This window comes from Leptodactylus fuscus, chromosome 7 (genome assembly GCF_031893055.1).
Source record: "Leptodactylus fuscus isolate aLepFus1 chromosome 7, aLepFus1.hap2, whole genome shotgun sequence".
Taxonomy (NCBI): Eukaryota; Metazoa; Chordata; class Amphibia; order Anura; family Leptodactylidae; genus Leptodactylus; species Leptodactylus fuscus.
In genome coordinates, this window is record NC_134271.1 from 22,966,988 (window position 1) to 22,984,387 (window position 17,400).

A 17,400-nucleotide genomic window follows, 5' to 3' on the forward strand; every position below is an offset into this window, starting at 1 on the left:
CCATCTCAGTAAAGTGTTGTTGTAGGCAGGCTTAGACTGGCTGATAAAGTTTCTACATTCATAGTTATATCCATTGGCCACCAATCGAGACAAAAGACTACTATGTGCGGAGTAAGTGTTGTGCCTCACATTAACATCTACAATACTGGAGTTACCTTTCTGTTAAGGTCCTACACATGAGATGCCTCCTATGTTTCTTCTTTATATGAGCAATAGGGGGCGCCAACAAGCCACTTTTATGTATTTAGATACAGAGTAGAGGTAGTAAACCGAGACTTAACCCCGAGTGAAGGAAAGCTGAGGTACAGCTCTGCCTGAAGCCCCGGAGCCTGGTATAGCTACTATCTCTGCACCCTATTACTATGCTTTTCATGTCCTTTGTCAATTTCGTCAACCAGCTGAGGTCTAAGGTGAAGGACCATGGTCGTATAATTGTAAGGGAGGGATCAGATATTGACGAGATTATTGTCCTTGCCAATGGTATTACTCAGGTCCCCACGTGAAGATGGCACAGTACTTGTATACCCAGCATTTGAGGTAGCAGGCCTACTGGTTACAAAGATCTTACTGTTCTCCTAACTTTCTATCCGACTATTCCTTAGGCACCGTTTTATGAAAGTGTAAGATGCTTATCCCAAAATGTCTGCTCCCACATGCTCTCCATATTCAGCCCAGCCATGTGACTTATGCTATAAAGGGGTATTTCCAGACTGGTATCTTTGATATGACTCCACCATTTTCAAGATAGTTGCCTCTCCATTTGCCTTTCCATTATGTACTGCTCATTGCCTAGGGTTACGGCCACCACCACTGGTGGCCATGCTGGTGGAATACTTTCTTCTCCATCTCCTAATCAGGATGACTGTCTATATACACAAGAATGGCATGAGTGGCACATGATACAGTTAGGGCCAGAAATATTTGGACAGTGACACAATTTTCGCGAGTTGGGCTCTGCATGCCACCACATTGGTTTTGAAATGAAACCTCTACAACAGAATTCAAGTGCAGATTGTAACGTTTAATTTGAAGGGTTGAACAAAAATATCTGATAGAAAATGTAGGAATTGTACACATTTCTTTACAAACACTCCACATTTTAGGAGCTCAAAAGTAATTGGATAAATAAACATAACCCAAACAAAATATTTTTTTTTTTCAATATTTTGTTGCGAATCCTTTGGAGGCAATCACTGCCTTAAGTCTGGAACCCATGGACATCACCAAACGCTGGGTTTCCTCCTTCTTAATGCTTTGCCAGGCCTTTACAGCTGCAGCCTTCAGGTCTTGCTTGTTTGTGGGTCTTTCCACCTTAAGTCTGGATTTGAGCAAGTGAAATGCATGCTCAATTGGGTTAAGATCTGGTGATTGACTTGGCCATTGCAGAATGTTCCACTTTTTTGCACTCATGAACTCCTGGGTAGCTTTGGCTGTATGCTTGGGGTCATTGTCCATCTGTACTATGAAGCGCCGTCCGATCAACTTGGCAGCATTTGGCTGAATCTGGGCTGAAAGTATATCCCGGTACACTTCAGAATTCATCCGGCTACTCTTGTCTGCTGTTATGTCATCAATAAACACAAGTGACCCAGTGCCATTGAAAGCCATGCATGCCCATGCCATCACGTTGCCTCCACCATGTTTTACAGAGGATGTGGTGTGCCTTGGATCATGTGCCGTTCCCTTTCTTCTCCAAACTTTTTTCTTCCCATCATTCTGGTACAGGTTGATCTTGGTCTCATCTGTCCATAGAATACTTTTCCAGAACTGAGCTGGCTTCTTGAGGTGTTTTTCAGAAAATTTAACTCTGGCCTGTCTATTTTTGGAATTGGTGAATGGTTTGCATCTAGATGTGAACCCTTTGTATTTACTTTCATGGAGTCTTCTCTTTACTGTTGACTTAGTGACAGATACACCTACTTCATTGAGAGTGTTCTGGACTTCAGTTGATGTTGTGAACGGGTTCTTCTTGACCAAAGAAAGTATGCGGCGATCATCCACCACTGTTGTCATCCGTGGACGCCCAGGCCTTTTTGAGTTCCCAAGCTCACCAGTCAATTCCTTTTTTCTTAGAATGTACCCGACTGTTGATTTTGCTACTCCAAGCATGTCTGCTATCTCTCTGATGGATTTTTTTCTTTTTTTTCAGCCTCAGGATGTTCTGCTTCACCTCAATTGAGAGTTCCTTTGACCGCATGTTGTCTGGTCACAGCAACAGCTTCCAAATGCAAAACCACACACCTGGAATCAACCCCAGACCTTTTAACTACTTCATTGATTACAGGTTTACGAGGGAGACGCCTTCAGAGTTAATTGCAGCCCTTAGAGTCCATTGTCCAATTACTTTTGGTCCCTTGAAAAAGAGGAGGCTATGCATTACAGAGCTATGATTCCTAAACCCTTTCTCTGATTTGGATGTGGAAACTCTCATATTGCAGCTGGGAGTGTGCACTTTCAGCCCATATTATATATATAATTGTATTTCTGAACATGTTTTAGTAAACAGCTAAAATAACAAAACTTGTGTCACTGTCCAAATATTTCTGGCCCTAACTGTATCTGTTTGCCATCCATGACTTACACGATGCCACCGATTTCATTAATGAGTCTTGGCTACAAAAGAAACAGGAATAGGACCTGTCCTTAGACTTGCCGCTAGGCTCATGGCCCCCGATATTGACCCATAAATATACATTGTCCGGTGTATTGGGCCATAAAAAAGAATGGGTTAGTGTGCTAGCCGTACATGGTCACGTTTGTGGGGGCCTTAAAGAGTTCACATGCTCCAAGGTGCGCAGTAGCTTCTGACTTAGCCATATCTGTTCTTCTGATATAAAACTAATATACAACTAAGGTGAAACAGTGAATACATCTGGGGCATAAACCGTTCTGAATAGCACGCTCCGATAGAAATGAATGGAGGTAGCCGGCACGTGGGGGGTTAAGCGACCGGCCGACGGCAAAGTCTGCGTGCCGGCCCCTTCCATTCATTTCTATGCGAGCGTGCTATTCGGAACGGCTGTTCGGAATAGTGTTCGCTCATCTCTAATGTTGACCATCTGCTGTCTCCCTTCAGATGACTTGGGGGATGTGACTTTTGCGTTCACTAATTCTCTCTCCACTTTTTTATTTATTGGGCCTTTTCTCCGCTATTCCACTCTTTATACTGACTTACTTCTTAAGAACTACAGTATTACAGTGTTTATCTCATTGTATAAGCAGACATTAATCTCCTTTGTAATATTTGGGAAGTGATGTTGTTTTGTTAGCTCCTACATATTTCCAGTACACTGGGTTGTCCTCGCTTTAGCCTTACGTCTTGGGACCTGCCCGAGTATTACTGTTTTTCTTTAAGTCTTCTGAAAAGTTTCTGTGTAGATGCCAAAGAGGCAAAAAAGGACCGAAATTTTGACAGTGCTATTGACATTGCTGTAAGTGTGCTTGACTTAATATGGCTATGCTCTAAACACAGTTAGACAAAATAAGTGTGAACAAAGCACTAGGACCCGATGGCTTGCACCCAAGAATCCTCAAAGAGCCAAGGTTGGTTATTATTGTGTTTTCTTTTAGTTATTGACCTGCTACACTGTTGTAGATATCAGAGTATAGTCAGAGTAGTGCAACCTTAGCCTAAATCATATTGACAATCCACATTTAGTAGAATAAAATCTGTTGTCTACAATCTTTTGTCCCATTGCCACCTATGTTTAGGGGGATGAAAGATTGACGTTGCTTCATTGGGACCACATTGAAGAGAAAAAACACCTAGGAACTTAAAGGGGTTGAGCCAAGTTACAGCATATCATATGAATACTTGGTAATTTGGCTCTCTATGTATCACCGATTCACATGATACGTGATATCTGCTTGATCGATCCACATCTCAGAAGCCAGATCACAAGAACAAGAGTTCCTTGTAACCTGGTCTGAATGGAGCAGTCGGAGATTGACGGACTTGGCTTTATTTCAGTGATCCAATGAAATAGAATAAATAAAATAGGACGATGAAGTGTTCAGCGACTTGGGGCACAGCAGTTATAGACTTGACATTGATTAGGTCGATGGCTTTTAGCACCATATCCTCTTACAGGGCCTAGACCGGCACAGTGATGATGGAGTTGCACTAAGGTCATGGTGTAGGGTGCCCATGCCCCCCAGCACATGTATGGGACTTGACACACATGGACAGGACTGGCTATGGCTCTTCATCCAGTACTCTGTCCCTTTCCACCACGGTGATTTAGATGACCCCGGGGTCCTAGCCCTAGTTTACAGCCACTATTGGGGAAATGTAGGGCACATCTTCACCATAGATATCATGGTTCAAGTTTCATCGCTGGTCAGCTGTTCAATACACAACAGAGTTATAAAGTCATGGTTCTGTGATTCCGGTGACTACCCTGTCATGCAAGAATGTAAACAGCCCTCTAACACCAGCTCTCATCTGTAACCTGCAGCTCTAGGGGACGAGTCGGTGCTCCTAGCAATCACGATGCTCCTTCATCCTGCGAAACCTGCAGTATAAGCCATTCCTTCTTACACGACAATCCAGGAATGGCGCAGTAACTCTCACATAACCATGACATGACCACCACATGACCTTAAACCGTCTTAGGACACCCATATTTTAAATGGGCAGGAGCTAGAGATGGGTGAACCTTTAAAGAATAGTTTCATGTTTAGGTTCGGTGGCCCCGGTCCCTGATTAGTTACCTTTTTTGGGATTCCTTGCTGCGTCCAGGACCCTCTCTCTCTGCCTCCTTGGTGCTGTCATACCTGTGATTAGGCCTCAGCGGTCACATGGGCACACCGGGTTTCATGGCATCATCATACTCGGTGTGCCCATCTCACCACTAAGGCCTCAGCAGCGACCCTGGGCGTATGTTATCATCAGAGAGCCGAAAACCACCAGGAGGCCTAAAAGAGGTAACTGAAGGTGAGTATGATTTTTTATTTTATTTTTGTCACCTTCTCTAGGCGTCCACCTATTATATTCCTGGGTCTGAAGAGACCCCCAGAGTATAACTCTGAGGTCATTTCAGTTCACACAAGAAGAATCACCACCTTTTTGGTTTTACAAAACCAAATTTTTTTTTTAAAATGTAGATCGTGAGCCCCACATAGAGATCGCAATGTATATTTTTCCCTATCAGTATGTCTTTGGAATATGGGATGGAAATCCACGCAAACATGGGGAGAACATACAAACTCCTTGCACACGGTCTCATGCCCTTGGCAGGATTTGAACACAGGGACTCCAGCGCTGCAAGGCTACAGTGCTGACCACCAAGCCACCGTGTGGCCCCATACAAAGCCGAATAATTTGTAATATTTGGGTGGACCCTGCTTGGTACGAGTTGGTTTGCCCATCTCTAATGCGAACCCATGAGGAAGCCACCAAATGGTGGAGATACGTATGGGGCAGTTTGCTTACTACATGATGCTACATTCACTTTATTGGGTTATTTGGTGACGTCTATTATGTATTAACTATATGTATATTGGTTATTGATTATTCTATAGGATTGTCTGTGAATCTGTACCATATCATGGGTGTATTGCCGTATCTATGTCTTCACCATTGACCAATTTGTGTATTATATTATAATATTTGCCTATGTGTCATTGTCCATTGGGTAGGTTTATAATTCAAAACAATTTGCGTGAATATTTTTGTATTATTAGGTGTGTTTATTTAATGTATTAGCCTACTATATATGTGTAGCCCTCTTATTTTTTGGTTTAGTATATGCTTTAAAGCCCCTTTTACGGATGGTCTTTGTCCTCACCATTATGATATCTACCGCTTCCTCCTATAGACCGCCATTCTCAGATCTGCCATTATGTGGGTGGTAAGGTCTTTGTACTATAGGCCGCACTTTTATAAGCTTTGATATCAGATTTATTGCTCCTTTAAGTCGTCATTTTCTAACATGTGTTCTGCGGCCGTCAAAAGAGCGTTGCCAAGCGGAGATCCAGTTATGTCATCTTCATTACCATTATTTTGTCTTTGCATGAATGTTTACATGACTTCTTTCCTTTTTCTCTCCATTTGGTTCTGTTTTCTCCCTTCTTAGCTTCTACTCGTGAGCATCTATGCTGGTAAATATTTACAAAAAAAAAAGAAGAAGAAATTCATCCCTTGCTGTGTCACAAAAGAAAACAGATGGCATCTGACGAAGGAAGTCAAAAAAAGTCAAAAACACAACATGTGCTTGGACGTCGCCTGCGCTGCATACTGATGCGTGGCTTAACACAAAACCCCATTAGTTACACAAGTTACATCAACTTAGTTCTCACCAGGTCTCACTTATATAACGCAAGAGAGTGACGTGAAACTTGGTTTATGGAGGTAACGTTACCAAGTCTTACTTTATAGAAAAGGGACACTACTGGGTAGGAATGTCATAAAATGCTTAGTCAATCTGCCCCTTTGTGGGAGTTCTTAAAGAGCCTTCAATCATAAATCATAAACCCCAGCCCCTGCTCACGTGACGTCCCATACATCAATGAAGATGGTTGACATTATCAGGAACTGCACCGGAGCCAGGGAGAGGTAAGTAACAATATTTTTTATGTTTGTATCCTCTCCTGGGTCTCTGATTATTATATTCTGGAGTCTGAAAAGACCCCAGAGTATAATAATTGTTCATGGGAGTCCATAATGGGGCAAAATATTGTGTTAAGGGGCCACTATGGCGAATCATACCATGTACAGGGGCCACTATGGGGTATAATACTGCGTGCAGGATTATGGGGGTCGGTCGGTCAGGGTCTTCGGCGGGAGTCGGTCGGTCAGGGGAGGGCCCCATGTCAAAAGTTCAAAACGGGGCTCCACCATTCCTAGTTACGCCACTGGAGATGGGGTATCTATGTGCTATATGTCATATAGTGTTACTTCCCACTTGGCTAGCTTACCTTACTTGCAATAGAACCAGCTACCCAGGAATCACAGTGAGCGACCACAGAATGTCCAGAGAACTTCACAGTAATACATAAATGACACTTGCAAACACTATTGTACCACTTGTTCCAAGTCATATAACTAGCCTGACCATTCATTTGAATTTTTATAGCTGCATTACACGGCACCTTACCAGTGAGCGGTTTTAAGGGGTCTCAGAACAATTTCCAGACTCCCATTAAGCTGGCGATCCCTAGGTGATGTTCAATAAATTTTGAGGGGATTTCTTGTTTACGTAAGAATATCCATAGTCATTGAGCCCATCCATAGAATTCTATGTAGTGATCCCTCCCATGTGAACAATAGTGAGAAAAACAAGTATAATCGCTCTTCTTAAGCTTTTCTCCATGAGCTTTTCACTTAAAGGGAACTTGTCACATGGAAAATGCTACTGAATGTATAGGCAGCATGTTATAGAGCAGGAGGAGCTGATTAATGTATAAGGTTGTGTGAAAAGATTCACTATAACTTTTATTCATTGAAATTTATGCTCTTTCGATGCTGAGAAGTCAAGGAGGTGGAGTTATCAGTGATTGTCACCAATATCTATAGTCATAGAGTAAGCTATCAATTACTCATAGGGCGACTCTTTGACTTCTCAACATAGAGAGTGCAGAGATTTCAGTGGATGAACAGGTATATATTATATATATATCTTAGGCTAGGTGCACACTAGCATTGGGGCTTCTGTTCTTCGGGTCCACTTTGGGAGCCGAAAAATTGAAACACAAACTGCTTAAAAAGTGGTTACCCATAGACTATAATGGGGTTTGCCTGAAAAATGCGGAGAGAAAAGTCTGCATTTTTCAAGCGGAATGGGGGACGGAATTCCCAAAGGCTCACACAACGCTAGTGTGACTGCAATCGTAGTCTGCTCAGCTCCTTCTGCTCTATAACATTCTGCCTGCACATTGCTATGAATTGTGCATATAACAGGCTCACTTTGAGGGGAGTAATATCAGCAATTAATCCATTTATACAAGAAGGAAATAAGTGAGAATTCCACATGACATGTCAGAATCCTCATTCCTTTTCAGTTTATACAATTGTCCAGATGCGTGCTGTCCTGCCTGCACATTGCTATGAATTGTACATATAACAGGCTCACTTTGAGGGGAGAAATATCAGGAATTAATCCATTTATACAAGAAGCATATAAGTGAGAATTCCACATGACATCACATTTCAGAATCCCCATTCCTTTTCAGTTTATACAATTGTCCAGCCGCATGCCACCTAGCAGATGCCGTATTGAGTTTACATTAGGCTGACAGCGCTAATATTGTCACCTATGAGATAAGGAGAATGGACATGTGCACAATAGACAGTGTGGAAACAATCTGTAAAGCTTCATTAAGAGCTTTGCTTTCTTCCGAACCTCCCTGGTTTCTCTGGTTTCTGCTGATTCATGTGGTTTTCTGCCACACCACCCCCAAAGGCTTTACTCAGCACCCCCAAGCCATTGACCAGCTCATGAAATGGAGCAGAGCTGGAAAATCATCATGCACAGATGTATTTACTTTCTGTGTTTCCAGCTGTCAGACAATTTAGACTATGGAGGAAACAAGCTCATTAACGGTTTAATAGCCCTGTTATCGCAACGAACACTGACACTCCACTGAATGAGCGGCCTCATCCATTCCAGGGTGTCGCTTTAACAAGATGAATTTGATATATTATGTCCCTTTTAAAGGTGAAACCTCAAATCGAATTGTAAGCTTTTTAGCCTGGTGGGACCCCCAAGTCATAACCTTATTAAAGGTAAAGTCTCTAAAAGTAAAAGGGGATAAATTCATAGAAAGTATCAGCATTTCTTTAGTTTCAGGCCTGATGTTACAGAATTATAATAGGTTTTAATGATGTTTTATATCCATTTCTTATGGAAAACTTTAACGGAAGAGGTCAGGCAAAATAAAGATGAATTTCAACATACCTGATCCTTTGTTCTCAAGGAGCTAGGTTGTATGTGCTAGGTTATAGCCCTGGGTTGGTGACAATATGGCTGCTCCCCTTGGGCTCCACTGATACCTGTACCGTGGTCTTCCATGGACAACACACTGCTGACCCCGGCCAGCCTACCCTAATTGTCCAACAAGAAAGTGACCCTCTATGTCAATGGAAGCAACCGACTAGTAGTGACGGGTTGGTTCCTTATGTAGAGGAGGTCAGCTTGTGTAACCCCCATTTTGGATTCCAGGCCATGTGGGGCCATTCCTGTAGCCTTTTACCGACTCCTCTCCTGTTTCTTATCCAATAGCCATGTGCCAGAACTATTTTACAACTTTGTCACCAATCATGTTATGCTAATTATTCTAGTCCAACCTGTTCTTTGTACGTACAATGTATTTAAACTTCTTCTTTCCTCCATTAAAGTAGAACCCCCTATATACACAATAGCTGTGTGTATGTGTCTCTAAGCTAGCTTATACATCAACTTTATTCATTCGGACTTCGATAAGGTGATACTTAGAGCGGATTGCGATCACACCCATGTAAAGGGGATATCTAGCTACAGACAATCACACCTTATTCTCAGGATAGGGGAGAAGGGTTTCAACCAATGGTTACCCAGTGATCAGGAGGTCAAATGGTATTAATAGTATCTGTGAGGAGAAGTGAGGGACCACCTGCTTGCACAGCAATCCATGCTAGAAAAAAAAGGTCAAACTGTGATCATGTGACTCAATGAAGGAGGTAGGAGCAGGACAAGGAAAGGCACTGTGAGTAGACAACTATTACTAGTGAGGGGTGACCTTTCAGACAATATAGAAAGAATGACCAGAGTATCCATATAAAGCGTATCTTCAGTTATAAGAAACTTTTCATTAATGTGTAGTACATGTGAATATAAGAAACGTTATAATATATCATATAGAGGAGATATTTTCCCTCACCACTTTGGCTGCTTCCCTTCTCTTCAGTCACCCTGTTGATATCTCTCGCTGTCCAGCCTCTCACACAGAACTCTATGGAGAGGGGAGAGGGAAGAAGGAGGCTGCTGTCTGATAACTGATATATCGTCTCATTCTGTGGAGCAACTTCTGCCATGGTGCAACTCACTGACCTTTGATCAAAATCTGCAAAAGAGCCTCCAAAACAGATAGCTATCATCTATCTATCTATCTATCTATCTATCTATCTATCTCATATCTATCTATCTATCTATTTATCTATCTCCTATCTATCTATCTATCTATCTATCTATCTATCTCATACCTATCTATCTCTCTCTCTCTCTCTCTCATATCTATCTATCTGTCTATCTATCTGTCTATCTATCTGTCTATCTATCTATCTATCTATCTATCTATCATCTATCTATCTCTCTCATATCTATCTATCTATCTATCTATCTATCTCTCTCATATCTATCTATCTATCTATCTATCTATCTATCTATCTATCTCATATCTTTCTATCTATCATCTATCTATCTATCATCTATCTATCTATCTATCTATCTATCTATCTATCTATCTCATATCTTTCTATCTATCATCTATCTATCTATCATCTATCTATCTATCTATCTATCTATCTATCTATCTATCTATCATCTATCTATCTATCTATCTATCTATCTATCTATCTATCTATCTATCTATCTCTCTCTCCTATCTATCTATCTATCTATCTATCTATCTATCTATCTATCTATCATCTATCTATCATCTATCTATCTATCTATCTATCTATCTATCTATCTATCTCATATCTTCCTATCTGTCTGTCTGTCTGTCTGTCTGTCTATCTATCTATCTATCTATCTATTTATCGCGAAACCTCTCCAAAAGACCATCTCTTTGAGAAGACAATCTCTTTATCCAGACCACAAATACAGACAGATTTTCGGTTTTCTATACTACCCACTTCGTGTTCTTGATCACTTATCTAGAATATAACTTTTCTATACAATTTGCGTTGATCGTCTCACAGAGATTTTCGTTTCCTATATGTATACGTGTATATAAAGATAAATACATATATCCTTATTGTGCTACTTTCTTGTACTTTCTATGTCCATGGATAATGCGACAGGTGGCCATGTCATCAAGGTACAAGTGATGATGCTGAGAAGTGGAATCAATGATCCTTATGTCCAGAGGTAATAGGTAACCATTCACTTTACTGGGAGGAGCGGCTAATGAGCCGGCAGAATTTGGCAAGGTGCTTAGCTAAGGTGCTTTGTGATGTATAAAATGGGTGTGAAGGAGCAGGAAGATCACACTCATACCTGCCATCTCTCCATAACACCAGACCCACTCGCTCCTTCTTTTGCACTTGTCCAGGTAAGTGTCCATTGTGGAGGACTACCGGACCGGGACAGAGGTTAACTATTAGACATGAGTCAATGAGTTCAATTCGCTCTTATCTCCACAGATTCACCCTCCATTTCTTCACCATGGCATTGTGGATTCAGTGTCTCCCTCTGGCAGTTCTTCTCATCTTCTTCACACCCACCACCCAAGCCTTAGCCAACCAACATCTGTGTGGACCTCACCTTGTAGAAGCCTTGTACCTGGTGTGTGGAGAAAGAGGCTTCTACTACTATCCAAAGGTCAGAAGAGACCTGGAGCAGCCATTAGGTAAGATCTGACCTTCCACTATAATTTGGAATTCTTTGACAATAGACAAACGTTAATGTTGTTCGAACTTCCAGATATTGAAGATGCGTTAGCTTTATAATAGGCATATTGGCCACCGTATTGTAAAGCCAGGCATACACAGTGAGATCTCTAAGTGACACCTATGGATTATGAGATCTGGTCCAGTGGCTGCACATACATGGACACTCTCCACTGAAGTTGGCGATATAATCAAATGAATGTACCATGTGGATATTTATTGCATATTGAATGTTTGCTATGGGAAACTGCAGGGGCACAACTAGAGGGGGTGCAGAGGGTGCAGTCACGCCGGGGCCCAGGAACCTTAGGGTGGCCATAAGCATTGGAATCAGTATTGAGATTGCAGCTTCCATCTGGCCCATAAACCAAGGAGACCCTCAGATTACCCGAACCACACTAAGGTGGATTAAACTCCTTAGCATCCGTAACCATCACTATCAAGAATTCATTGTAAGGATGAGGTAGGGGCCCACAAGACTTTAGTTACGCCACTGGGAACCGTCCAGTTTTTATTCTCCAAAACTATTTTTTGCTTTCTAATCTGGCTCTTAAAGATGGTGGTCGAAAGTGACAAAGTCCACCAATCTTCCTCATTGTATGTAGGACACAACAGTAGATATCTATACCATCTTAATATTAGCCCTATAGTATACAGATATACTAGTTAGCTGACAGCTATTCCTGCTGCCCTCCCCGGTTACACATGCACACTTAGATTTTACCACTGCGAATCCAAACCACAATAACCATTTGCCATATTTTTGCCTAGTGTTAGTAGCCTTGACTTTTTCTAGCGTAACCCAAACAATGCTATCGCCGTTCCATGTCACCATCTTGGTCATTTTGACCGGATAAGTAAAACTTTATGGATTGTGCTGAATTTTTATTTCCAAGAGTTTCATTTTAACCCTTGATGACCGAGCCTATTTTGCCCTTGAATGCAAATTTTTCTGTTATTGCAAAAGCAAACTATAACGTTGTACTGATATTTCTGTATCAATATATAATCTGTTTTGATCCGACCACTGAATTGACTGTTGCAGCAGTCTCGGGGTGCCAGATATTGCTAATGGTCAGGCAGCATGTCCTATTCAAGTAATAGGAGCGACGCGGCAGCCCCATGCACTGCATAGTGGTGATCTCTGGTATTGCAGGACCACTCCTATTACTTGAATGTGTTGCACTCACTTCCCATTCACTAGAAGTTTCCTGCACCCAGCACCAACTGATCTGTGTGGGGTCCTTTCTGGTGTCTGACAGATCCCAAACTAATGCTGTGGATAGGGTATGAGTATGAAAGTTTAATTTGGGGCTGGAAAGTCGCTTTAAAGCCTCATTATGTGGAAACGCAGAGAAAAAATACAGCAAAAAATGCATTAGCTGATTTTTTTTCCAATTTGTTTTTTTAGCTGAATTTTTTTTTTCTTATATCAATTTATTTTTATGAAATAAGCAAGTTGGGGCTATTGGGGAACCCAACTGCTAGGACCCCAAGTGATCACAAGACCAGAATTCTTTATACCCATGTCTAAATAGAGCAATAGTTGTGCAGGCGCACTGTGACTCCAACCAAACTGTAAGGCCTCATGTACGAGGCCGAGCAAGTATAGCCTGAGCTCCATTTCGATATTTATACAACAGGTCCTATAAAATATCGGAACGGCGCATAGGAAGAACCTTGGCCGTACACTCATGAAGCTTAAGACATAAAGATAGTCCTAGATTAGGTGATTGTTGGGGGAACCTTAGTGGGATTCCTAGTGGTCTTATTCTTATATCTTATAGTCTCACATCTTGTGGATAGGTGATACGTTACATTCACTTAATTGTCGGGCGGCCCTTCTAATTTCTGTAAGTTTACAATCTCTGTCTGAATCTTCATTATGCTAATTAATATTTAATTGCTATTAACGACTATAATCCATTTATACCACATATGAAGGTATCCATAAGGGTATCCATAAGTAACGGGACCTACCTTGTTGGATGGATTAATCTTTAGGGTATATCTACATTGGACTTAAATTCTGCAAAATCTGCAGTGTTTGAACTCGAATTCCACTTGAATTGTGGGTTTCTATGGATTTAACCATATGCACTGCCTGGTAAAATCAGCAATACAAACCCACAATTTAAATTGACATCTGGCTTATTAAAAATCCACAGGTCTGTACACTCTGACCCTGTCCAGTCAGTGATGACAGATCCAGACTGTGTAGAGAGACATATCCCGAGAGGAATAGTAACACCCAGTTGTCAAGTCATTCTTAGGTTTCCAGTAGAAAAAGGCCTAACACTAGGAAAGGCCTAACACTAGGAAGGGGTGAACAGTAGGAAAGGCCTAACACTAGGAAGGGGTGAACAGTTGGAAAGGCCTAACACTAGGAAGGGATGAACAGTAGGAAAGGCCTAACACTAGGAAGGGGTGAACAGTAGGAAAGGCCTAACACTAGGAAGGGGTGAACAGTAGGAATGACCTAACACTAGGAATGGGTGAACAGTAGCCAAGGCCTAACACTAGGAAAGGCTGAACAGTAGGAAAGGCTGAACACTAGGAAGGGGTGAACAGTAGGAAAGGCCTTACACTAGGAAGGGGTGAACAGTAGGAAAGGCCTTACACTAGGAAAGGCTGAACTGTAGGAAAGGCCTAACACTAGGAAAGGCCGAACACTAGGAAAGGCCTAACACTAGGAAGGGGTGAACAGTAGGAAAGGCCTAACACTAGGAAGGGGTGAACAGTTGGAAAGGCCTAACACTAGGAAGGGATGAACAGTAGGAAAGGCCTAACACTAGGAAGGGGTGAACAGTAGGAAAGGCCTAACACTAGGAAGGGGTGAACAGTAGGAATGACCTAACACTAGGAATGGGTGAACAGTAGCCAAGGCCTAACACTAGGAAAGGCTGAACAGTAGGAAAGGCTGAACACTAGGAAGGGGTGAACAGTAGGAAAGGCCTTACACTAGGAAGGGGTGAACAGTAGGAAAGGCCTTACACTAGGAAAGGCTGAACTGTAGGAAAGGCCTAACACTAGGAAAGGCCGAACACTAGGAAAGGCGTAACACTGGGAATAGCCTGACAGTAGGAAAGATTTAACAGTAGAAAAGGCCCAACAGTAGGCAAGGCTTAACACTAGGAAAGGCTTAACACTAGGATAGGCTTAACACTAGGAAAGGCCGAACACTAGGAAAGGCCTAACACTAGGAAAGGCCTAAAACTAGGAAATGCCTAACACTAGGAAAGGCCTAACAGTTCAGAATTCTCCAGCAATATCATTTCAGGGAGAATACTAGAAATGAGCAAATGGTTCATAACAAACGATTTTTTTTATGAATTTTTCCAAAATTTTGGGTTTCAACAACCCAAAATTTTAGAGGTTCCCCACGACAAACCATTATTATACTTTCAAGTCTCTTCAGAGCTGAGATTATAATAATTTAGAGGCCCGGAGAATATGCAGAAAATGAACAAACCACTCATATTCACCTTTCCTCAACTTTGGCTGGGGTCATGATGTTGGCTAAACCCTCATGACCAGGGACCACTGAGGTCATAGGGCAGAGTTGAAGAAGTCAGGGACAACAAGGAAAGACATTTGGATGCCTCAGTGGAGCCCAGGAAAAGTGGGTATGAGTAGTTTGACAGGCCATCATTTACGGTATATAGCAAACCTACCTCTGCTACATCCGCGTACATTCTGTGTGGCCATTTAATACTATCACCATAGTGGTTCTCACAGTAAACCATTACATCTTAACATGGCTTTACAAGGTCAGCACCCAGTCTAACCAAATATACTTTTCTGTATTATCCTCTTTCTACAGTGAATGGACCCCAAGGTAGCGAGCTGGACGGGATGCAGCTCCAGTCCCAGGACTATCAGATGAGGAAGCGAGGAATCGTGGAACAATGCTGCCATAGCACATGCTCATTGTATGAACTGGAGAACTACTGCAACTAGGAGACCCCGGGCCGGTTCTTAGGGCACTTACATAAATGATTCCATCTATGCAGATTAGTCATGTAATATTACCAGCTGTATCCTATATATATGTTCTATCCTGTCCTCCTATTTCTATTGTGTCTTCTTGCTATTTCTATACAATACGGCCCCGGCTCTTTTCGGGGTTCTGACATTACCATGGTATGGTCCAGTGTTATTGACCGCAAACAGACACAAGTGGAATACTGAAGGACAGGTGGCCGAGGCTCACAAAAAAAAAGAGTGGGTTCATGCAAGGGTATCAAGTCTCCCGAAACTAACCGATCGCGGGACGGGGGTGACAGTGAACAAGTGGAAGAAATTGTGAGAAGAATTTCGTTAACCCGGTGCTTTTCTGACAGTGAATGGGGTGAAATGCCTTGATGTGATACAAAGCCTCTTTTCATAATGTAAGTGTCCTGTACCTATCCATCCTCTCTCACTGGCTGAATACGAATAAATGGCAGAGATAAAGCATTACTTCTGGTATTATTTCAGGGCGCTACTGTGTGTATAATAAGTTTGATTTAGAAATACATTAGGGCAGGATTTATAGGCTCGGGACCTGTCATCGGCCTCGCAGCTGCACATTTTACATCCAACCAACAGGAAACAAGAGAGGGGGAAAAAATACATTGTATACAAGCAACAAAAGCAAAATCCACTTCGTAGCTACTTCACTTTTTTTTTCTGGCCAAAACCACAATTGAAGTATCGTATAGAATGGCAAACACTTCATTCAGCGAATCGGGCTGCCGTGGCAGGGGAGAGGTTAAATTGGCGGTGAAACAGGCAATCTCTGGGATTTTTAAAGGGGTGTATAAGGGGACACGGGGGTAGACAAAGCCAAAAGACCTTATATCCCATTGTAGGAGAAGCAGTGCTGCTTTCTATTAAAGAAGAAGTTATGGCTGGAAGGGGAGGGGGTGTCTTGACTGTTGGCTGAAAGCCACTCGCTGTTGCCTACCCCCAGACCCCCCAAACCCCCCTATCCCTCTCCGCCCCCCGCGTTCTTATCCTGAACTGACCCCCTGTTTGGCTTTGTTCCAGAAAAGCAAACCTCGAGCCCCTCGGAAAGCCCTGAGACTGAACGCCCCAGTCTGATAGCCCCCCTCTCTGCGAGACGGGGGGCTTCCTGCTCTGAGGCAGCTGGGAGCTCTGTGCTTTGTCTCTAGTGCCGAAGGAGGGGGAGAGAGGTTGAAAGGTTAGGGGAGCAACACTCTTCCATTGATGGAAAGGGGTTAATATCATAAGGCTCGGCAAGAAATATATAGGGAAATAGTGAAATGTTCTGCAGATCTCCGACAAATAATGGAGATAGGAAGGTGATGGGTGAGATAGCACCCAGGGGCGAGGGACAGATTCATAACATAAAGTTGTGCGAGATAAAGGAATGGTTTTATGGGAAGCTTTTTGTAACTTCATGTGAAAAGTCTGGTTAATGGGGTGATGCTCTACTGCAGAGGTCAGCCATATATGGGATACGCTGCAGCTGGAGCTCAAGGAGCAGCGGATCAAACTGATGCAGATCTATAAACGTCTGGGTGTCGGAATGATTTGCTGCAGATGTGGGGTCGCGTTGGAGACTAAGCAAACGTTACTGTATTTGCAGAAGACATACTGAACATTATATAGTATTGCATAGCATGTATACAGGTAAATGGATAGTGGTAGGTGGGCGGCCCATTACAGATAGGGGATACAAATTAGACTGATTTATTGTACCAATGATCGGTGCCCATCTTGGACGCCATCGTGAATTCCCTATATCAGGAGACGATTGAATACACAAGAAAAATAAGCTGGTCCTTGTGACCTAAATTTTCCCT

The 17,400-nt window shown here is 42.4% G+C and overlaps 1 protein-coding gene across 1 annotated transcript; it reads left to right on the forward strand.

Moving 5' to 3' along the window:
* Positions 1-11,197: 11,197 nt before the first annotated feature.
* On the forward strand, positions 11,198-16,009 carry INS (insulin). Its single transcript, XM_075280489.1, has 3 exons — positions 11,198-11,253; positions 11,345-11,550; positions 15,414-16,009. Exons 2-3 carry the CDS (start codon positions 11,367-11,369, stop codon positions 15,548-15,550), a joined length of 321 nt encoding a protein of 106 aa, XP_075136590.1. The 5' UTR covers positions 11,198-11,253; positions 11,345-11,366; the 3' UTR covers positions 15,551-16,009.
* The last annotated feature ends 1,391 nt before the right edge of the window (positions 16,010-17,400 follow it).